Source organism: Camelus bactrianus, chromosome 33 (assembly GCF_048773025.1).
Source record: "Camelus bactrianus isolate YW-2024 breed Bactrian camel chromosome 33, ASM4877302v1, whole genome shotgun sequence".
NCBI classification, from domain to species: Eukaryota; Metazoa; Chordata; class Mammalia; order Artiodactyla; family Camelidae; genus Camelus; species Camelus bactrianus.
This window is the reverse complement of record NC_133571.1, coordinates 15566894-15590811: the sequence shown is the minus strand read 5'-3', so window position 1 is coordinate 15590811 and position 23918 is coordinate 15566894. Positions and strand designations below refer to the sequence as shown.

Here is a 23918-nt window from a genome sequence, read left to right as displayed (position 1 = left end):
TCCCCAGATCCCCAAGAGGGCAAACTCAGTCTCCTCTGTCATTAATTCCTTCCACAGGACAGTTTGAGACACACTGGTTTGCAGTCCAAATGCCTTCACCTGGTTTTCAATGCCCTCTTCACTCCAGCCTCCTCCTACTTACCCAAACCAATTTCTGAGTGTGACCTCTATGTTCCACCAGGTGCCTCTTGCCTGGATGCCCCCCTCCCCACTTCCTTTCCTATTCCTGGGCATCTTCAACATCTAGTTGAATCTCTCAAACCCACAAAAGTCTCCGGATACTTTTCTCTGTACCTCCCCCATTTCTTTTTCCTTCCCAACAGAGTTAGTCTCCTCCACGTTTGACCTTTGGGGAGTGGACAGCCAGGAAGCGTGTGGCCTCCCTGGGTTCCCACCAGAGAAGGGGCAATGTTTCCTCTAACTTACAAAGGGCTTGCCCCGGCAGGTTCGCATCCCCAGCCCTCCCCTTGCGGGATCAAGATCCCCACGGAGACAATTAGAAGCACAAAGACACCACTTCACTGTCTCATCCTGGGTAATCATTCATGCTGAGCGGGGAGCCAGGCACACAGATCATTCATTTTACTCCTCAGCTACCTCCAGGGGTAGAGCGTGTGTAGGTAAATTCGTTGCATATTTTAGCAAGGCTGCGGCAGGTTACTAGGCTGACCATATGATTTATTGTCCAAACCAGGACATTTTGAGGATGAAAGGGCACGCTAAAAATAACGAACAGGCATTAACTGATCTATGACAGGTGTAACCCAAGACTATCTGGACATGCCAGGCTATATGTTCCCCCTACAGAAAATGCTGGGTGTTCAGGGACCCTTGGCACTCCTAACTACACGTGTCCGTCAGCGACTGCTTTTCATCCAGCTGGATTTAAGACCCATTCATTCATTCACTCATTCAATAAAATATTCCCTTGCCAGGCCCGGTGGACAGCCCTGGGTGGACAAACGCTGCTCTCGTAAAACTTACGTTCTGGTAGAAGAGGCAGAAAGCGAACAAATTAATAGAAAGCATCATGTCAGGGAGCGATAAGCTCCAAAAAGAAAAATAGAGCAGAGCCGAGGTGAGCGGGGTTGCAGGGGAAGACCTCTCTAACGGGGCATCCTCAGGGGCAGCATGCAGGCCTTGAGGAGGCAGCAGGCTGGGAGGCTCGGGGAACAGAAGGAAAAGGGAGAGGCCAAGGGAGCAACAGGCAGGGCCTGGAGGCCACAGAAAGCTTGAATTTTGATCTGCTTGAGATGGGAAGCCACTGGAAGGTTGGTCCAGGGAAAGGCTGCAATCTTATGTGGGTCGTAAAAAGAATCCCTCTGGCTACTGGTGGAGAACAGACTGCCGAGGGGCGCGAATAAGGAAAGGAGACCAGGCTACGATAAGCCATGCGATAGGCCACGCAGAGCCCGGTGGAAGAGGTGGTGTTGGGGCGGAGGTGGACTCTGGAAACACGGTGGAGGTCGGGTCTCTAGCACCTGTGAGCCGGCAGGAGCCAAGACTCCGGGGCAGGACTGATCCCAGCCAGTCCCGGCCTGGCCCTTCCGAGGCTTGCTCTCCACATGTCCAAGCAGTCATTACCTGGAACTCGGGCACCGGAGACGAGCAGATCGGGTCCCCAGGCAGGAGGGGAGGCCCTTACCTTTGGCTCTGTGGTCCTCCTCCTTGGGGCACCTGCCCCCTTCCCACCACTTGCGCTTCAGAATTTCCAGGCGGTTGTTCTCCTGCAGCTGGAGAATGGCCAGGTCAAATTCGTCCCGGAAGACCGAGCCTGTGGGTCACAGGAGAGTCCGGGACACAGGAGGTGAGCGCCCTTGTCTGCATCACACAGCTCCCTTCCTAGTAAACCTCCCCGCCACCCTGCCCCTGTGACATAGGAGGGGAGTGACAGAGGGGTCCCTGCAGGCGTGCTCTCTCCACTTCACTCACACCGAGGACTCTTCGTGGAAAGGAGCGAGTTCTGGGTCCACACGGGGCACACTCAGGAGTTTCTTGTTTCCTTCTCTCCACACTGGCTGGGATGCCCAGTCCATGGCCAAGACCCCTGCCTGCCTGCATCAAGTGACAGCCTTCCAGGCAGCTGTGCCACCGACCTCCCCATCATAGAAAGCCACCGCTTTCTATGTGAGTTAGTGCGGGAAGCTGGCTGCCATGCTCCCGATCCGCCTGCCTCCAGGAGGCCAAGGAGGGAAACATTCTGGGACACAAACCTCTCAGCCAGTTGTTTATTCCCTACTTCATTTAAATTAGTTTCTCAGGCACTTGTAACTCTCACTACGTTACACCCGACAGTGGTTTACTTGGAGCTGTCACCATCTGAGAGAAGAGCCCTCAAGAGTGGGTGGAAGCTTCCTCTCCTGCTTCTGTGCAGAGAACGGGTCTGGGGCATCCCCAGCCCTCACAGCTGCCCTGTCCATCACCCCGTTTATACCACGCCTCCCTCCCTCCTTAACAGAAAGCCTCTGTTGAGAGAAATTCTTTTTTTTTTTTTTTTTTTTTAATTTTCAGAACGGAATATGGTCAAGGAGCTTTGGTTCTGGAATTTAGGTTTAATCACAAAAACAGGCTTAAATGAAACCGTGGAAAGCTCGATGCCCCAGCACAGGCTGAGGCCTGCGATCATGAAGAAAAAGCTGCCAGGAGGCTGGGAATCCACTCAGCTGCCCAGTTTTCTTGCCCAAGCTCTGTGAAGGCCTGATGTGGACAGAGGCCCCAGGGAAAAGGGCTCTCGTGAAGGATACAGGCAGAAGCCGGAAGAAATAGACCCATGCTCTCAAACGTTCACGTGTACAGGAATCCCCTGTGAATCTCGTCCACCTGCAGACTCTGACTCAGTGGGTCTGGGTGGGGGCTGAGACTCTGCATTTCTCACAAGCTCCAAGGTGGTGCCTTGCCGCTGGGCCACAGACTGCACTTTGACAGCTAAGGAATTAGCTCCATTCCGAGATCGCTCAGGACTCTTAACAGCCCATGGTGACTCCACGGATAGAGCCTTCCCTGCTGGAGCTACGACGACGCTCGGACATACAAACCCCAAGCCTGCAGCACCTCATGTACAGTAGGCACTTAACACACATCTGCCGTGATGGCTTCCTGACCTAACAGATGCTGTTAGGGGGTGAGATTAATGAGCCTTCCAGGTGTAGAGACAGCTGTCCAGCCCAACAAGCATTTCAAGCAGTTTTCAAGGCATCTCCAACCCAACTTCAACAGCACATCACGGGCCCCAGGAAAGGATTATTCTGCCTACTCCATGTTTGCCTACTTAGTGCCTAAACTCCCCAATTTTTCACCTCATTCTTTGTTCTGTTTCTCTCAATTTTCTTGGGTCCAACCACATTGCTTATTCTCTAGCCACGCCCTTACTTACCACTCAAGTATGACACACATGCTTGACTTCCCTGGACCTAAATTCTGTCTCATCAGTGGACTGTGCGATGCTCTTCTCTGCCTGATCAAAGAACCTGGGCTAGCCCACAGCTCACCTTCCCTGTCTGTCCTGTCCTGTCGAGCTGGTGGACCCATGTGGCAACATGGTCTGGGGAGCGAAATGCTGGACTTGGAGACAAGCACCCTAGGCTCAAGCCCAGCTTCTCTCTCTACTCATTCTGTGACCTTGGACAAGTAACTTATCAGCTCTGAGTCTCAGTTCTATCCTCTAGGAGGGGAAGGACCACATCTACCTAAGACTAAGCAAGAAAACACATGTGGAAACACCTGTTACGGACCAAATGCATTTCCCTCCCCTTTTCCTTGGTGATCGATGAAAATGTCTAGAGCCAGGCTGCTTTATGTCAACTCTCTATAGATTTGTTCCTTGAAAACTTTGGAAGCACTTGACATTTCAGTTAAATTTGTTAAATTGCCAGAGCATTACCAAGGTGCACCTTAAGTTCATTTTGTGGTTCACGCCACCATCTTGAAACAAAATGTCAGCCAGTAAGTTTCTCAGAGGGGCCCATTATCTGTAATATTAATGGAATCAATAAAATATGATGCTCAGTGGAGAGTACGCAGGTGCCCAGAGTGAGGCCTCTGGTTTACAGAGCTGCGAGCGTCAGAATTTACAGAGTTCAAGGATGAACCATGTGATTGCCTCTGTTCACTGGCTTCGTTTCTGATCAGCCTTTAAGAAGTCATCTGCTTTTATCAAATATCATAGGGAACAGTGGAAAAGATGGGGAGGGCAGTGATGTTCCCCAAAACAGGCCAAGTGTGAGACACTTGGTAAGCACCTGACCAGATTACTGGGTTTAACCTTCATCGTAACGCTGTGAGGTAGCTATTAGTAACCTGATTTTATAAATGAAATAACTGAGACTCAGAGAGGTTAAATAACCCATCCAAGGTCCCACAGCCAGTAACAGGGGCGCATTCCCAGATCTGCTTGACTCCAGTCCATGCCCTTCACACAACACAGGTATAAGAGAGGTCTATAATTTAGAGAGTTCTGAGTTAGGCAACGATCAAGAAAAGGGTGTATAGGGTAACAACAAAGATGCACAGGCCACATCAATTTCCGTATCAATTTCCCCACATGATCTGATGGCTTCGATGCCTGCTTGTTCCTCTGCTGTCTTGAGCAGGACACACTTGAGGTCATCCCTGGACAAGGATGGCCCTACGCAACGTGGCTCTCCATGGTGGGTGGGGGAAGGGTGCAAGTCCAGATCACCTGGGGAACATTTTCAAATCTCCTCCACAATCATCATGAGCAGTAAAAGTGTTCCCCTGCACCTGCTGGTGGAGGGACCATCAGCAGGGGAAGGCCTAAAGTAGGAATATTCCTTTAGAAAGCACAGCTGGAGTACCTTTCTGGAAGCCAGACTTCTCTACCCTCCAATAACGAACCGACGGCATGGTCATCAAGCAGAATATCAGAGCTTTCCCGCCCTTCCTCAGCCACCTATGCTGACTGGGAGTCAAGAGATCCGTCAGACCCACAGATGATTGGAAAGCCACCTCCTCGAATCACATCAGCCCCCTTTTGTAGTAAAACATTCCCCAGGGACACTAATAGCAAAATTAACTCCCTTGAGTCCTACTATGTCTTCCATCCCTTTCCACCGCTAGAAGAGATGTCAACCAACGGAGAAATGGCCAAAGGGCAGGAAGCGGGAGATGGGGAGAACAAAACGCCAAAAGAACCCACCAAGGGCATCCATGTGCCCTTCAGTAATTAATCAGTTAATAACTAGTCAATTCACCCTTCAGGAAGCAAGAATTGAGAACTGATCACTGATGACTGGAAGTGCATGGGTTTGCTTTTTAAAAACAAAACAAAACAAAACAAAACAAACAACTCAAGAATGCCAGGGGTTTGGGGAGAGGGAGGGAGGAGGGGATGAATAGATGGAGCACAGGGGATTTTTAGGGCGATGAAACTATTCTGTATGATACTATAGTGATGGCTACATGTCCTTATGCATTTGTCAAAGCCCATAGAACGTACAACATCAAGAGTGAACCCTAAATTAAACTATTTATATTAATGTGTCCATGTTGGTTCATTGATTGTACCAAATATGCCACACTGATGCGGGATGTTGAGGGTAGGGGAGTATATACATATGGGTGGGGAGGGCTATGGGGGAACTCTATTTTCTGCTCAATTCTGCTATAAACCTGAAACTGCTTTAAAAAAAATAAAGTCTATTAATTAAAAGGGAAAAAAAAAGGATGCCCGCCTCAAGCCCCCCCCCGTTAGGCGGGCTCTAGGAACAGGGGCCGGGCCGTGAAGCCGGAGTCTGCCTGGGCGGAGCTACCCGCGGGGCCGCCGCTCTCCCGCATACCGACGGGCATGCCGATCCCATAGCCCTTGGTGTCCAGCAGGCCCCCAATCTGGGTGAGGTTGCAGTTCCGCTGCCGGTAGTACTCATTCATGGTGGACTCCAGGAGGAAGGCGTAGTTGGAATTCAACACCCTGGCGATCCCCTCCTCCGTGCTCTTCACAAACACGCTCGGCTGCTTGGAGTACATGTAATTCCACATGCGCTGGTAGGTCTGGTAGCGGGAGTTCTGGGGAAAGAGCACAAGCCAGCGGGTTGGGAAAAGAGGGAGGAAGCAGGGGTTTAGACTGAAAAGTCTGGCCCTTCTGCTCCTCAGTCCCCCTCTTGATAGCCAAGAACCTTCTCCCTGCCATCTCTCAGCTGCCACCGCTTTAACGGCAGGAGAGAGCTGTGCTTTGATACTTTTGTAGAAAGACAGAGAAGGAACAGGGTCCGAAGGTGCTGTGAATGGCCTACTGGTTCAATAATTGTTTTGCCTCATCCACTCTCCAGAGGTCTTCCGTAGCCCAGAGCCCATCTACCAATCACATATCCAGCACTGGCTTCTACTTTACAGATAATAACAAGACGGAGAGGATTCTAGGGGTCTATCTGAGCCCTGCGTTTGCAACAGCAAACAGAACTGAGACTGGTATGGGAAACACAAAACTGAAGGCCTTGGACTTGTTCCACATGAAAATGAACTTCCAGGGTCTTTGGTTGGTTAGACACCCTCTACTCCGGGGGAATTGGCTTCCCTAGAAGAAGCAAATGGAAACGATTCCAGTATCTGACCCGGCTGTCAGCCTTGGTGACCAGTCACCACTGTGGCAGGGGTGCTCCTGAGCCTCGCAAGGGAATCTCAGAGAAGCCAACAGGGTCCCGATCTGAGACCTCTCTAATCTGGGATCGATGAAACCCGTTCAGCTTAATCTAGAGTTCCTTATGCTTCAGTCATTGGTATATTATTCCAACCTTGCTTTGGCTAAGTAGTACTTATAAAACTTAGCCGTCTTAAAAAATTTAAATGCAAATGTTAGCCTCATGCTACGCAGTGATATAAAGAAAAGAACAGGTTAGATTCGCTGCATATTTCTTTTCTAGTACTCATTAAAATAAATATGAAACTATTGCAATTAAAAAATAGTTCTACCACTAAAATCATCTCAAGTACCACTAATCATTCATGTACAGCACTTTGGGACAAGGCTGATATTAAACCAAAGTGCTTCGGGGACCTCGTTCCAGGGTATTTTGTGGAGTAGGGGGAAAATGAGCCCCATGAGAACCTCCAAGCTGGGTGTTCAAAACGGCTAATGGGATTAGGCAAGATGCTTTTATCTCCAGCGGACAAACATCTCCACTGTAATCTGCCCAATGCCCGATGCTGGCAAGCGGCCGTATGGGTTTACTTGGAAGAAGGTCATGCTGGAGCCTCCGTGAATCGTGCCATACTCGATGGCGGTCTGGTCAGCTAGGTCATCCACTGACTCAATGGGCACATCCATGCGTTGCACGGTCAGGAAAGCTGCCAGGTTGGCCGTGTAGGATGAGATGATGATCAGCGTGAATGCCCACCTGTGTAGGTAAAGACCAGGAAGCCATCACTGCCCGGGCCCTCCCAGGAGTCTTAGCCCCCATCCCCAGTCCTGCTGCGACATGGGAGAGACCAGGTGGCAGTCTACTGAAGGAGCTCTCGGCTTAGTGGGGAAAGAGAAAAGAGTCAGGGCATATGATGGCAGCAGAGGTGAACAGTGTTGCCTGGAAGAAGACAGTGGTTTTCTTTTTCTTGTTTCCTTGATTATTGGGTTACTACTCAAAAGAAGCATGCCCATGAACATGAGACAGCTTGGGAGACAGTGAGCTAGTGAATGAGCTAAGGGTGCCAGCTCTGGGGACTCCGTTCAGAGTACAGCTGGGATGGCTCCCCCGGCCTCCTCGTGATGCAGCCAACCTTCCGAAGAGCATCGCCATATACTGAGCACCTGCCACGAGGCCACACCCACTACCCCGTGTCCGCCCTGCAACTCAGGGAGGTGAACTTCTTATCCCGATTTTATAGATGAGGAAACCGAGACCCAGAGAAGCAAAGCAACGTGGCCAAGTAACACAGTGATGTATTCGTATTCTAAAACCAGTTCTGCGAATCGTCAGGGCAGCAACTCTTCAAGATGAGCCGGTGAAAAGCACCTTTGAATGGCTGAGAAGTTGGTATTAGAACGCGCTTTTGCAATGGTCACACTATTTCAAGATGGAAGGTTGTTTTATGGGGTAGATTGAACTCATTTACAATTAGAATAGCTTTGCAAAGCGGACAGCATGCATGCTAAAGTCATTAAAACCAGTTTGTTCACTTAAGTAGGTTAAACAAGACTTCTACCATCTGGGCAGCAGCACGGAGCTGCTTCCTAATCCATTTGTTTATAGGGGTTCAAAGATATATGTAAGCACAACTGAGGTTGGATGATCGCCAAATTCTGAATCAGTGGAGTCTGAATTAATGAGCCCTCACTCATTACGAAGACACTGCCAACGCAGGCATCGTGTTTGCCACGGGATGCAGCTGCCAGCAGCTTCAGGTGGGTTTTCACGAGCAGGAAGTCCCACTGCCTCCTTTGCCACCATGTCCAATAACTCCTGCAGGCTGAAGTGAAGGGACAGGAGTATCTGCCAACTTGATAGGTGTACCCACATGCCAGACCACCAGATCCGTGTGCCAGACCACCAGTAAGGGATCTGGTTTTCGTTCCAGCTTTGTCCAGTTCTGCCTATGAGACTTTGGGGAGAAGCCACACGCCACCTCTGAGCTCGTCCACTTGTCTAATAAACAGAGATCATAATGCCTGCTCGGCCTGTCTTTGGAGAGTTGTGAGATCAAATGAGATAATATGTCACTAGTGACTAATAATCTGTAAAGGATGAAACGAATGTGAGATACAGAGATGTGTAGAGACAGGTCCCTGCACTGAGTATGGGGTGCAAATCATTTGGCCACCTTCCCTATGGGTGACTTGTAAGGGCCGGGTGACCCTCCATCCTCAAAGCCTGCTTTCCTGGCTCCTGCCTGGGCTCTTACACTCTCCTGCAAGTTGTTTCTCATGACCATCCCCCAGAGGAGGCTGGGGTGGTGGGGGTGAGGGTCCCCAGGTGGAGGCGAGAATCCAGAAGCTGCTCTGCTCCATCACTGGAGGTTAATGAGCCCTGGATGTGGACATGAACTCAGAGTTGGCTGGGGAGGTTCCCTGAGCCCCACGGCCATGCTGGCGTCTGTTCTACCCTGGGCAGCTGTGTGGCTGTTCATGCCACTGGTCACAAGGGATGGTTCAGAGAACGTAGGTGGCTCAGGGCAAGCCCATCGCCTCTGCTAAGAAAGCAAATCACGCCCACACTTTCTCCGGAGGGGTCAGTGGGGACTTGCTGCTGTGCAAAAGGGGCACTGTCACTTGTAAAGCTGGCATTCTCGTTAGCAACATGGCATTTTCTGTCACTTGCTCTGGATGAGGATGCCAAGGTAGGCCACCAATGCCCTGTTTTCTGACCTTCCACTCCCCAGGGAGCCAACCAAAAACAGTGGCCCTGATTTAATAACCAAGAACTTCAGGAGGCAGAGGGGCACACTAACACTGCCAGGTCGGGGCTGGGGAGGCCTGAGCTCCCCTCCCACACACGCTCTGGGGCAGAGTACCCCAGCCAGCTTTCGAAAGCACTGCTGAGCCGGTGGGCTGAGGGCTGGCAGCCTGCAGGGCAGGTGGTCCTCTTCAGCACCAGGGCAGCCGGTCTCTGGAGGAGAGAATCCCAGGGGGCGGGAGCTGACAGGTGACAGACGCAGGCAATGGGGCCTACATGCAGCGCATGGGAACGAAAAGCCCAGGTAGAGACGGATCAAGACCTACAGCCGACTTCTGCTTTTCTCCAGGTTTCTGCTCAGACTTCCTGGATCTTGAGGGAGCTCTGTGATGGTACCTGCCGAGACCATCTCTTCTGCTGGGGAACGTGTGACCCAGCTCCCCCTGGTAATCTGCTCAGTGACCCCAGGGAACTATCTGATAGTGGGTGAGCACTTTGCTCAAATGGTTAAAATCCTACTGGATTTGTCACTTACCAGGGAAAACAAAAACCCCAGCTGGGAAGAGGTCACCGTCCCAGCTGTGTTCCCACCTCCCGATCACTCAGTGCGGTGGCTCCTCCAGAACTGTCCAGGTCACCCTCTGTCCCCAGCACCCATGCCCTTTCCTTTGCCCTCTGGCTTGCACAGGCTGAGAAGGAGGGGAGAGAACCAAGGTTGGAAGTCCTATAAGCTGTGACACCAAACCCGACAGTAGGTTTTTAAGGGAGGATGGGGAACTCACCTCTCAAGGCTACACTGATATTTCATGCCCTCCCCCCCAATAACGATCTAACAGCATGATTCCTCCACACAGCTAAGTAGCTCTTCCAGGTTTCGAAGAGCTTTCCCACACATCGAATCACTCCATCATGTTTTTTGACCTGTCTGAGCCAAGAGGAGAAGGGCGTTTCGGGCAGAGGCGGGCTGACTGCCTACATGGAGCATGCTGTTAACTCTCTCTCCAAGGTTCTGTCCAAATGTGAGTGACAAAGAGCTTGCATTCCCACCCTCTGTCCCCCCTCCGGTGAGATGGACAGGTCCAGCAGGCCCCCAGAGCCAGGTGCAGAGGGACAAAGCTCCAGAAAGTGGTTGGAGAGGGGGCGATGTGGCAGGGGCTTGGATTCCTCCCTCAGGGCCAGGCTGCTACAAGTTCATATTTGCATAAATCTGCATATGCCTTTGCAGGCCCCACCCCTTAACTGCTGGTCATTTTCAGGTCAGGAAGCTACAACAGCTTTGGTGTGGGCTTTCGAGGCATATTCTCACTCAGTCTCCTTTCCTGCCTTGGTTCCCTCTACATCCAGTCCTCTGCGGCAGAGAATGGGGAGGGAGATAAGATGGCTTAAAGGGGGCCCACCCACTGTCCCCAAACCTTCTGAGCAGGCAGAGGGTGGAGCCGAGGTTCCTGCCCACCCGAAGCTGGATCAGGGCTCATCTGAGGACCGGGGGGTCTTACCAGACACCACTGACGCAGCGGGTGGATAAGGCCCGAGGGGCGATGGTGGAGCCCTGCTGCATGAAGCCCCCGACCGGAAACCAGAGGCTGTTGCCGAGGGAGTACTGGTTCACCAGGAGGTTGCACCGGCCCTGGGCGCACGGGTGGGGGCTGTACCACTCGTAGGGGGTCAACCTGCGGGAGAAAGGAGCACACACAAGTGCTGTGGAGGGTGGGCACCAGGGGGCGTGGGGGCGCTCTCCTCTTTGGCCTCACCTCTGGACCTCGGTAGCCGGCCTATGGCCTTGGGCAAGCCAATACCCCCTCCCCTAATGTGGGACTTCAATTTTCCCATCGAAAAATGAGAATGTTGGACTATGAGGTTCTGACACTGTTTTTCTTTAATCAAAGAAACATTTTAAATTTTTCAAAATAAATCAAGTCAAGGGGTAGCTGGCTGGGAACTGCTTGTTCTGCCTTCTCCAGTCCCCCAGAGTGACCACAGAGAGACCCTAGGGCCCCACAGAGCCATGGTTTGAAAACCCTCAGCCCAGAGCAGTAGTTCTCAAACCCGAACGTACGTCAGAATCACCAGGAAGGCTCATGAAAACACAGATTGCTGGGCCCCACCCCCAGAGCGTCTGATTAGGTAAGTCTGGCCGAGGCCGAAGAATCTGCACGTCCCTAGGTGATGTTGATGCCACTGGTCCAGGGACCACACTTTGAGAACCACTGGCCTAGATGGTCCCTCAGGCTGTGGTTCCCAATCCTGTCTATTTTTCAGACTCACCTGGGACCTTTTAAAATAATGCCAACACCTGGATTCCAGTCGCAGAAGTTCTGATTTAATTTGTCCAGGTAAGGCCCAGTCATCAGTATTTTTCAGGGCTCCCCAGGTGAGCATGGTAGGTACCCACTCCCGCTGTCCCTCCCAGCCTCACACTGGCCCCTCTCTGAGCAGCTCCTCTGATGTCTAGACTGCTCTTTCTTCCTGCCCATCAGACACGTGCTCTCCCTCCTCTGTCCAGCTCCTGTCTGTCTCCCGCACAAAGCCTTCCAGCTCCGATGTGAGATGCATGTGCTGAGCAGGGCCGGTGCTGCGTGTTCACAGGGTGTCATCATCATCCCCGGCCTTCGCTCAGCCTGGTCTGCACGTGCGGAGCTGCAGGGCTCGCCCACATTCCCCTCGCTGCTGCTGGCTCCTGAACACACGGCCAATGCGCCTGCGCTGGCCTGGCGTCCCGAGATGTGCTGCCTCCCTCCGTGGCCTTGGGAGGCTGGCTTGTCCCTGTGGTGCCTCCCCTCGGTGGTGGTTCCCAAGCCTATGGGCCACTGGAAGTAAGCCTCAAAAATGCGGGTTCCCAGGCCCCATCCCTAGAGATTCTAAGATGATCAGACTTGGAAATTCAAGTTTTTAAAATCACCTTGTCTGTCTCTGATATCAGCTGGCTTGGGAACAGCAGCCTTAGATCAGTGGTTTTCAAACATTTTTTCCCCCCTCTAAAATCCTACCCAGAAGTACAATAGATGAGAGAAAAGTGGAGCTGGTCTGGATGGAGACGGGTTGGGGCCCCAGGGCTCTGGCTGCCCTGCCCCTCCAAGTCTCTGTACTTTCCAGGAGCTTCCACGGTCCATAGACCCTGTCTGAAAGCCACCACCTTAAGCCAGATTACCCTAGGCTCAGATATTTAGGATACTATACATATATAGGACATACAATCAGACCTTTCACACAATTTGTTGGTTATTCTTTTTGTTAATTCTAGATCCTGGGGGGCAGTATGCATGCATGTGTGTGTCTGGAAACCAAGCCCTAAGAGCATTTCCAGGCCCCCTAGGTCACCTGAGAGCTGCGACTTGCTCCACACAGGGGCTCAGTCGCAGGGGGCAGGAGTGAGCTGTGGGGCAGTGGAGCCGGGACTCAGGGGGGACGGCTCCCCCCAAGCAGCCACAGACAGTGCGGGGAAGTGGAGAGGAATGTGTCAGACAGCGTGCCAGCTCCCGCACACCTCTCCAGTCGTCACGACAACAGATACTTGATGGGGCAGTGCCTACAGGCCCAGGGGGTAGGTGGCGCCCGAGCAGCACATGCAGCGGCCCTCGAAGATGACCAGGGTGTGAGCAGGGCCTTTCTCTGTTTGGTGGATCTCATGGGCTGCAGTCAACTTCCGGAACTTGGCTTTGATCTCCACTGACAGAGGCACGGACTGGGTGCTTCAATGCCTCCTGGGCAGGGGTTAGACGCCCCATGGTTCCTTGGGGCTCCATCTTCTAACTGGAGCCAGCACAGGACCCCCTTGAGCACCAGGTAGACACGCTCTCGGGGAAGACCACACCCTGCAGACGCGGAATATTCGCTACTGAATTACCCAGCCCTGCCACATGGCCCCAAGGGGAAGGAAACCGAAGAGAAGAGGCCGGGCCAGAGCCACTGTCAGCCCTCTCAAAGCTCGCCCGGAGTGGCTTTTGCTCCTCCGGGATGGTGAGCCGGGCACGGAGCTAGAAGCAGGGGTCTGAGCGAGACCCTGAGCCACGAGAGCTTGCTCTGCTTCTGGAGAGTCAGCAGGCTCTCCTGCAGGCCAGGCTGGTCCAACCTAGCCTCAGAGAGCAACAACCCTCTCTGTGCACTTTCCTGGGAGGACTCAGCCGAGGGAGGGGCCTCAGATTCTTCTCTAGGCCCAGGGACAGTCTCTGGTCTCCAGGGATGGGGCCGGGTTGGAGCATGCCTGTTCTCCCCTACCCCTGATCTGGACCACTTGTCTCAACTCAGACTACTTGCCAAGGCCTCTCTCCATCCTGCCTTCCTGCCATTAGCCCCCCCTTCACAGTTCCCGTTCAATGAAGCAGCTGTGTTTTCACAGGCAGAGCTGGGCTGGGGAAGGGCCAGGCCCTCTGCAGAGGAGGCCTTCTCCCTTGCCCGTGCCACTGTGGCCTCCGGTCCCCCTCTCCGGATTGGCAGGCTCTGTTTCTTGTCATTCAGCATTTTGTGGCAGATCCGGGCAGGGACGGATGCCAGGCAGCCAAATGCACAGTACTTAATCGGAGTGATCTTCCTACCACCTTCCTCCCCTTCTCTCTCTCCCAAGGCTCCTACACAGCAGGGGGCTGGAGGCTGGGGGGCTGGATGGGTAACAGGCAGGGGTGCAGAAGCAAATTCGGACAAGCTCGCGTGAGGGGATGTGCACGTGGATGGATGGATGGGTGGGACCAGGTCCTGAGTCCCTCTCCCATCCCTCTGCTTTGGCACCAAAGTCTCCTCACCCCGCCCCTCTCCTGCTCCCCACCCCCTCCCGTGCAGTTCCCAGAGGTGGACACGAGGTGGCGGTGTGAGGACAGGGAAGGGGAGAGGCGTGTACCGAGCCACTAGGAAGAGGACGCAGCTGACCGCCAGATAGGCTAGAAGCATGAAGAGCCAGACGCCCGGAGAAAATGGGTCCAGGAAGGAGAAATAGCCAGGTCTGCGTCCCTGGAAATGGAGATAAAAACAAGATTCACTGTACACACTCAGTCAGAACGGCCCTTGGGCAGCGCAGGGCAGAGCGGTGGTGAGCTGGGTCCTGCCCCAGATTTTGCTGCCTAGGGTTATGGGTGCTTGGTTTAAATGACAGCAGGGGATGCTCTGAAACACCTACCGAGCCCTGACCTCAGCAAATGAGACAAAGGAACAGCCCGGGCCTCGTCACTTCCTAGGATGAGGGAAGCTCTGTGCTGAGCAGGTAGAGCAGCCCCCAGTGCCTCTTACGTGCTGTTCCATGTCCTCCAGGGGCTGCGCGGCTGGGCTCTGAAGCACCTCTGAGCCGCCGATGTCCGCGCTGCTGGATGGGACACTAGCACCCCTCCCTGACACCCACGTCTTTCTCAGGAGGATGCTGATACAGCAGGCATCCTTGGGATTTTGTTTGCAGGGTGATCTCAGACACAGTGAGACCTTCTCCTGTAAACCTCAAATCAGTGCTGTGAGGCCTGATTCTTATTTTCTTTTTATCAGGGAAGAAATCAAAGCCCAGGGCAGTCGAGAGATGTGTCCAAGGTTATACGGCTAATCAGTGGAAGAGCTGGGACTCAAATGCACACTTTCTGACACAAAGCCCAGGACCATGATGCTATGGGAAGACGTGTGTGCCCCCAGCACAGGGGGACAAACTCATGGGACCCAAGGGGTGGAGGCAGGGACAGAAAGCTGGGGGCCAAGCTCCAGGGGTTTTCTGTAGGACATTGCTTCCTCCCGGTCTCTAACTGTGTGGTCTTGGGCAGGTGCCCACCCCTCTCCAGCCTTGGCTGGAGCTGGACTAGATCAAAGGTGATACCCTGGCGACCTACAGCCCACAGACAACTTGTTTACCTGCAGTGCCTACCCATCTTGATCAGTTGCCAACATTCAATGATTGGGAGATTCCACATAAAAATCCAGATTTGTGGCTTTTAAAAAATGGGTGATCTGGCAACACTGGGTCTAATTCTCAACCGGCCAGAGGTGAGTGGTGGCTTCCCACTCAAGACGGGGCCCTCTCCCCGGGTCCCCACTGCCGCCTTGTTCTTGCACCAGGCTTGCTTCTTCCATTTACTATGAAACCACTGGACCAGATGCTCCCTAAGGACCATTCTAAATCGAAAATTATGTGATTTTATGATTTCAGGGATCTAGGAAGTCCACGAACAGGGCAGAAAATCAGTATTAAGCTCAGGGGTCTATGAACAGGTAAACTTTCAAGTTCAAGAGCACATCCATCACGGCACAAACTCCTGTCAGTATCAAAGTATGTCATTTTTACACTGGGGTCTCCAGAAACATGAAGGGGAACTACCTACGCCAATACTAAGCTGATCTCCACCAGCTTTCTGGGCTTTTGTTATCCGCAGGCAGCTAGACCATGGAGACCATGCTGAGAAACTCGAGGTAACCATAACTGGTCCCACCACAGCATCTAAGGTAGGGGTGGGGCTGGGGGAGATAGCTCTGCACGGCCTCACTGTATTCACACAGTATTCAACTTCTCTTCTGGTGGGCTTTCCATCCCTTCTCGGCAAGCCAGCAGGCACATTCCCGAAGCACTTGGGGTGCAGTTTTACACTCCCACTTGGGGGCGCAGCCCAGAGGGTGCAGAGTGAAGAAGTCAATAGCTTACCCTCTGCCGATGGGGCACCTGCTCTGCGGCCTTGCAGCCCTTTATCAGTGTGACAATGACCTCTTGGGTGGCCTGTCTGAAACTGGCTTTCTCTCCCAATTGGGCTTCAACCAACCAGGGAACTTCCCTTTGATACCAATTGCAAGTTCTCTGCCTCATGTGCATTCATGCTTGAGCTGCAGAGGACACTTAGGTGATTTACGGGGAAAATAAAACAACCTGAGGGACAAAGCACGGGAACCGAGGGAACAGGGGAGAAATGGGGAGAAGACCACTCGAGCATGTCTGGTCCTGGCACTATGTACATCCTCTAACAGGAAGAAGAACTCAAGAGCAGCAGAATCGGGGTCCCCAGTTAGTCATATTCCCGCATCCATCACCAGGTAACCATAACTTCGCCATCATCCTAAGAACCAGTGGCAGACACGGGAAGGCACAGTGCAGAACCCACACACAGAGACCAGCAGGGGACAGAGGAGCCATCATGCCTACACACCTGCTAGAGCAGAAATCACTAGCTTGGGCCACTCTTGGGGTACGTCTATACCCCCGAGTTTCTCTGGGCAAACGTACATGAACTCTACACCTGTCACTCACGGCTGTTTCACTCGGTGTCTCTCAATTGAGAGATATCCAGGAGAAAAAAAAAATCTTTTATTGTTGCTTTCTGAATCTGAAACCCCATTAGATGCTCAGTGTCAGAAATCTATACCTGATTCTATCACAACGAGTGAAATTGAGGGAAATGACAGCCCTATTTAAAGCTGCCATATTTGGTTATGGGTGATAAGCAATGATGCACAGCCATGGGAAAAATTCCTGGAGACTCAAGTTGTAAAACATAGAGCATCACACAAACAAGGATCAAGACATAAACAGAGCTCCACTGGAAACATATCAGTCACGTTGGCAAGGCGACATCTGATTCCACTTGTGATTGACTGACGCCAACCAGGAGAGCAAGGAATGGGCAGTCATTTGAGATTTGGGTCTGGGCTCACACAGCCTGGGTTTGGGCTGAGCCCAGGCTGTTTTTCTGATGCCAAAGAGAAGTAAGTTCCTTGCAAGGCTCTGGACGCCTACCATCTTTTCTATGTGGATGCTTTAGATTGCTTCCTTCCCAAAAGACGTCCAAGTCAGTGGTGCTTGGAGCAAATCAGGTGTCACACGGCACAGGCATTCCTTCCAAATAACAGATTTTCCTTAACCCAAAGGATACATACATACTGGAGACACTTTTCTTCTGAAGCACTCAAACTGCTTCACTACATTCTCTTGATGTCAATACTCAGTTTTCCATACTGACAGATGGAAAATCTGGGACCCAGGGAGGTTAAGTGCTTTGCTCAAATCATTGGTGATGACTTCAATTTCTCTGGAGCTCATTCGTCAAGCTGGGCCTAGGGATGCCTCGCTCTCCTTCTTTCAAGCAGCATCTGTAGCACATCTTCCTCTCCTTTTAATCTTTGCAACTTGCTCCAATAAACTCCCTAATTAATCCCACGCCTTCTCTGCAGTGCCAACAGAGTCCCAGCCTGCTCTATCTCACCCCCTTAAAGAACTCTAAAACGTTATTTATTTATACCCATCATCATTTGTTGTGACTCTGTTGTATTTATGAACATATGTACTGATTTATACATGTCTCCGTTGACTGCAAGTTGGGCTGGTTCCTTCTGGTGAATACAGCCATTCTGAAGGTAGATAACTGGTTATATGTCGTCTACGCCTCAAATGTCTAGGACAGGTCAAGCCCTGTAGATGGGACTGAAAAGTTAGAGGGCACCCACATTAGAACTGGTTCCTTGACTTTTGTACTGTGCTTAAGACTGACCACATTCAGGGCCAGCTTCACTGATGCTGTCTGATGGGAGAGACTGGGCTGGTCACCAAGTGACCACAATCCCCCTTGTGGTGAGGCCCTTTGTGTGGGAGCAGTGGAGCTCCCCGTGGAGCTGCAAAGTGACGCTAATCTCCTTTTGCATGCTGAAATTTCCTCTTTTCCTTGAAAAAAAAAATCTGTTCACTCACTGATACTGCATTCTATGTGTACTGGAAGAAATGACATTATTGTAAGAAAGTAATTGCTCTCCCAGAATCTGGAGCCAAATGCGCAAGGACACCAGAGCCAGGTCATGCGGGACAGGGAGTGAATTAAAACACAAGACCCTGGAGTCAGGTGGTCCAGGCTGGAATCCTGGCTGTACCACTTACAGTTATGTGACCCTGGGCAAGTTACTTAACCTCACTGGGCCCTCACTTCCTCTTCTGTAACATGCGGTAATAATAAAATGGGTTGTCTTAACACACAGCAAGGGATATTTAAGTGTTTGCTCCCCCTCTGTCTGATGGTAGCTGTGAATGGGGTGCAGGAGGGCGGTAGTGTGACAAAGGAGGGAACCTCCTCTTACACTGCTGCTCTCTCAATGGACAAGAAACGCTATTTTCTTTCCTACAGTAACACACACTCAAGATGCTCGTGGGGAGACTGCCATCTGGCCACAGCCACTTTCCATAACTCCTAGAGTTTGTACGGGTTATAATACATGAATCACGAGGGTTCCCCAGGGCTCCCCAAGGGAGCCATTAGGGTAATACCAGGCTCCCCTCCGGAAGGATGGCTCTTAGAAGCTGGGGATTGCAAGCTTTGGAACTCAGTTCCGCCTCCGCCTTCCTAAAGGAGTCGCAGACAGAGTGGGCCAGATGTGGGGGTTTCCCCTGTGTACCCTCGTCACCACCTCCTACACACGCACTAGAGACGCCAGCTCTTCCTTTCCTGAACCCACGCCCTTCCCCAGCAGAGCCAAGACAAGGGCTTGTCATGACCCCCATGTGGTTTTGCCAGTCTTTAGAACCAAAGCGCAGTTTATAGAATGGTTTCTTTCCACGCCCAGTTTTCATCAATGGTCAGTAAAACATACTTCAGGGCTGAAGAAAGAGATAAGAGAGACAGTCTCCATGACTCCTTCTGGAAGAAGCAAAAGGAGTGATTTCTTCCTATCCACTCCCCCCGGCCCCCAGGGACCCATGGGTAACCTCCCTCAGTGTGTCTGCGATGGATTGTCTTGAAGATATTTTGGTTCAGCATGCACTTCTCACCTCTGACTCCAAGAGGGAAAAAAGAAGTAAGCAATGAGTTCATCTCCACGAAAAACACCCAGATGGGCTTGTTGCCCATTTAACCCAGAGGCTGCCATATCCAGTCTCACTTCACTGATTGGACATCTGTCACGAGAAGACCTACGTTCTCAACCTGGCCCTGACCTTGGCTGGCTGAGTGATCCCAGGTGAGCCACTCTGCTTCTCTGGGTGCCGTTTTCTGCTTCCAGAAGATGGGATACCACGACCAGCACGAAGGGGGAATGTGAGAATTACTAAAGTCATGTTGATGAAACACCGTGAGCATCTCGAGAGAGGAGCACCCAACAAATAACGAATATTAACATGATTATGCATTCCAGGAACCGTATTTCCATTATATGGGCTATCATCTTACTTAGCTTTAAGGAACGGAACTCGATTCATTCTGTTTCCTTAGAACAGAGTATTAAGCAGTATTAGAAATGATTCACTGGTTTACTTAGCATTGTTCTCCATTTTCCTAGACAATCTTCCTGAGATGGAAACAGACCTTCTTGGAAAACGAGTAATACTTCCAGCAAAAACGCCAGGCATTAGTTTAAAGCTGACATTTATTTCTTGCTCACTTTTTAATCACTGTCTGCTTTTAAATTTTTTCTTCCTTTAGAGAGAAGATTCTAGCCAAGAGTTAAGAAGAGAAAAAGGACAGAGTATGAAGCTTTCACATTTGTTAATCAAAGGTGGAGAAAGATATGGTAGGGGAAAAACAGTAAACTCACATTTTCAAGGGAGCCTTAGATGCTCTGGCTGGCTTAGGACTCTAGATGGAATCAAAGACAGTATCCTCAGATTAGACAGGATCTTGAAAGATCCCCTGACACATGTCCTTGACCCAGAGGCATACACCTATTACATCTAGAAATAGATCATTGGAAGCACATGGGCTCGGAGACTGGAAACCTGGGTTCCATGCCACTTCCTCCACCGCACTGTCTTTTCTCTTTCCACTGCACCACTAGCTACCGCTGGCCTCAGAATCCTACTCTCTGCCTCAGGGATGGCTGTATTAAACCAGAGACTGCATGTGAAAGTACTTCATACAGAAAGAGATGCCAGAGAGACGTCAGTCAACATACAGGTATCGTGACCACAAACCCAACCTCCTTGAATGTATCAACACTGAACTTTTTAAACTGGATTATCTATCTGGGGGCTACATATGCCAAATGTCAAGTCCCAGGTTGGCTCCTGGCACAGAATGATGAGGCCTTGCTCCAACAATCAGTGTGTGCTCGAGGAATACAAACCTACTTTAACATTAATATGAGCAAAACATCAAATTGCCACTGCAGTAAAAAAAGAAAGAGAGAAAACTACATGACATATTCTAATGTCAAATACGAATGTTTTTCTTTTTCTATGCACTTCTCTCTTCCATTCATGGATATTTGAGTGCTTACAGGATGTATCAATTCTATAAAATTCTAGACTGCAAAATGCATCAATTCTATAAAACCCTGCAGTGCAAAATGCCCATGGGGTTATACTGCTAAGCTAAATACTGAATTTCTCGGTAAGAGGAAATGAGCTAATATGTCAAAGAAATCAAGAGAGTCTTGAACTTCAGATGTCCTGTCATTTGCCTCTCATCTTTGGAGTACCAGGGGACACGTCAGATTCTAAAGGCCGAACCTTCTATGCCTGGCCTGGAAGCTCATCTGGCCGCAGCCAGGGACATCAACGCCTTCTCAGGTGGATGACATGCTGTAGGTGGAGTCTGCAGGCATCAGGGAGGGAGAGAGCAATGAGTCCAGGTGGCAGGCAAGGCCAGGCCTGGGAAGAAGATGTATCTGAGCCACCCCAAACATCTGCCTCCTCTCACTTTTTGTTCTCAAGACCAATGGGTAAAGGCCAGAAAGAAAACAAGACCTGTATTTGGGTCACTCATCCTGCTGCCTGGAATACTGGCCCACCCGACAGAGGCCAGGGTCCTGGGGCTCAGTGCTGCCCAACCATGAGCCACAAGGTAAGTGGTGCTCACTGCCCCCCTCCCTGCCTCCTTCCCTCCCTCCCTTCCTTTCTCCCTCCCTCTCTTCTTTTCTTCCTTCTGTGCTTATCAAGTAAATACGGCACATTTAGGACGATGACATTTTCCATACCAAAAATCATATCATAAAAATTCATGGTCTGAGAAGACTGTACCTTCTCCTCAGTGTATATCCCACTGGGATCTACTTAGGGGGAGAGAGATAAACAGAGACTAAGGTACCATGGCGTATAAACACTACAACATGGGTACAGGCAGAGGGTGGCGCTCAGAGAAAAAAGCAACCAGCTCCCTCTAGAGGGGTCATATATAACGGGTGACATTTGAGCTGGGTATTAAAGGCGAAGGACTAGCTTGTTAGACGGTTGAGGGGCAAGAAGGTGAGCATGAACCTAGGTAAGGAGATGGGAAGAGGCTGACGTGACAGGAAAAGAAGAGAGCAATGCAGTGGGACGGCGCCTGCAGCAAAGGACTGGAGGTGGGGCAGGAGACGCGGGCTTTATTCTCCGTGCTGAGAAGGCTGGGCTTTTTCTCATAAGTGATGAGCAGCCAATGAATGATTCTTTTTTAAGTGTAAACGCAGTCCCCCACTATCACAAACGGTGCAGTCAAATTGCCCACATTTGGGGAAATCACGGGTCAGCACACCCCAAGTGTGATGGCTAAGCGTTGCCCTGGGAAAACCACCTTTGTGATCATGGTATCTCCCCTTGTCAGGTAAGTGTTCTGTGAGTGATTTTAAATCAGACGTGGATATGACTGCATTTGTAAAAATGAATGAATAACAAAAATAACTCTCAGGCTGCAGGATGGATGGAGGATGGACTGCAGTAGGGAGCAATTCACATACATTTATTAAATGTAATGACAAACACTTTATTGTGCATGGGCCAGGCGCTGTTGGAAGTGCGTATCCTCATTAAGTGTGCATGACGACCTGTTTTTACAGATGAAGAAACTGAGACACATGTGACCTGCAGCCAGTGAGCTCAGCTCTGAGAATAAACCCAGGCAGTCTGGCTCCAGAGTCCATGATTGTCACTGTACTGATTTTTGATGGATGCTTAAAATGACCGTGGCTCTTTGATGGGGATACAGTCACGGATGAGAAGCACTCGGCCCTCTAGGAAGATACAGGCCACCAGAATGGCGGCAGTTCAGGTCAGAGAGAGAGAACCTAAACCAGCGTGGTTAAGTGGGGGTGGACAGCGCGTGTGAGGACTCTTTGGGACATGAGCTGACCGACTCGGCGTGCAAGGAAAGAGAAGTGAAGGTCAGCTCAGGGGGCTGGATGGAGATGCCGTTATTGGAGACAGGGTGGAGGAGAGGAGGGAGAAACGTACTGAGTGCAGTTTGCGACACTATTTCTGAGGTGTCTGTGAGGCACCCAGATGGGGAGGTCTTAGTAATGTGTTTAAAATGTGCTTCTGAAATTCAGGGGAGCAGTCAGGGTTAGGCTGACAGATTTGGGAACAGGTGAGATTATCCAGGCAGAGCTGCGAGAGTGAGAACAGAAAAGGGCCACAGACATTTAAGGGACAGACAGAGAGGAATCAACAGGAATGATGGAGAAGGCAATAATCAGGCACGTAGGAGGAACAGCAGGAGAAAACGGTGACTTGGACGCTAGGAACAGAGAAAGTTTTAATAAGCAGGAGGGATCAATGGAAACAAATGCCAAAGCCAGAATCCGTAGGCAGCCTCTGAGTGGCAGGGAGCAGAGGTCAAAAGAGCAAAGTATTCATCTGATTTTGATCCTGGAGATACGTGAGCAGAAACAGAGATTATACCCCAAGGTTGGGAGAAAGGAAAATGTCCTATAATCACCTCATGATGATCCATATTCGTGAAGGAACATGGATAATCTTAGATTGCTGGAAATTCACAAATTGTTTCTGGTCATCTTTAGACTTTAGAGACAAACCTGCCACCATGGGTTATTTTGGAGGGTTTTGCAGGGGTTTCTAACTAGGCATTTATACTTTGGGTTAACCATTTGCACTTTTGCACACAGGTTTGATTACCACCAGATGCTCACCTTTTGGTAACAAGCACACACGACTCAGGTGACCTCAATTGTAGGACTAAGATTCTAGATCATGATGGATTATAAATGAAATTAAATGAACCATACTTTTACTCACAGAAAACTATCAATTAGAGAAAATTCGCAAAAGAATAAACATCCAGCATTCAACGTTAATTCCATTGACGTAACACTGTTGTATTAAGAGGAAGCGTCTCTACGTGGTTTTGGATTCAGGCTCTCACAGTGACCTCTGCCGGGCTCCCCTCTGGTGTTAGCTGTTCCCTCTGATACCTCTTTTGTTTCTGATTCTGCGAAGTTCATCTCAGGCTTTTTCTCACCAGGTTTCCTCTGGTTTGGTCGATTCAGACTAGTTCTCTCCCCAGCTCGTTCTTTGATACTTTCTAAGCATTCTGCCTCGCACACAGAGTGCACTCAATAAATATTTGTCGAATAAATGCATAAACTGTCAGTTCCGCTCAGTGTAAGCTGTTCACGCCAGCACTCAGTTTTCACTCAGCTTGGCCTCCTGTTAGAAATCAGATCTGAGCAGCCATGTGACACACTCAGTAGGGAGCGAGGGAGGGGGAGGAATCCTGACCAGAGAGGGGACCTGTACGGGTTAGGGTTCTCCAGAGAGACAGAGCGAACCAGTAGGGGGTGTGTGAGAGTGTGTGTGTGTGTGTGTGTGTGAGTGTGTGTGTGAGTGTGTGTGTGTGTGTGTGTGTGAGTGTGTGTGTGTGTGTGTGTGTGTGTAAAGAGATTTATCTCAAGGAATCGACTCATGTGATTGTGAGAGCTGGTAGGTCCAAACCTGCAGGGCAG

The 23918-nt window shown here is 50.8% G+C and overlaps 1 protein-coding gene and 1 non-coding gene across 2 annotated transcripts in view; both read right to left on the bottom strand.

Annotated features, from left to right (window-relative positions):
* Positions 1–23918, bottom strand: part of GRIK4 (glutamate ionotropic receptor kainate type subunit 4) — a 387595-nt gene that overhangs the window by 13214 nt on the left and 350463 nt on the right. The window contains 5 exon segments of the mRNA XM_074356846.1: positions 1646–1774; positions 5796–6021; positions 7184–7349; positions 10835–11008; positions 14170–14279. Coding sequence (XP_074212947.1) covers positions 1646–1774; positions 5796–6021; positions 7184–7349; positions 10835–11008; positions 14170–14279 — 805 coding nt within the window.
* On the bottom strand, positions 21636–21792 carry LOC123611933 (U1 spliceosomal RNA). The gene has a single exon (XR_006719050.1). It is a non-coding gene; the product is annotated as a U1 spliceosomal RNA (small nuclear RNA).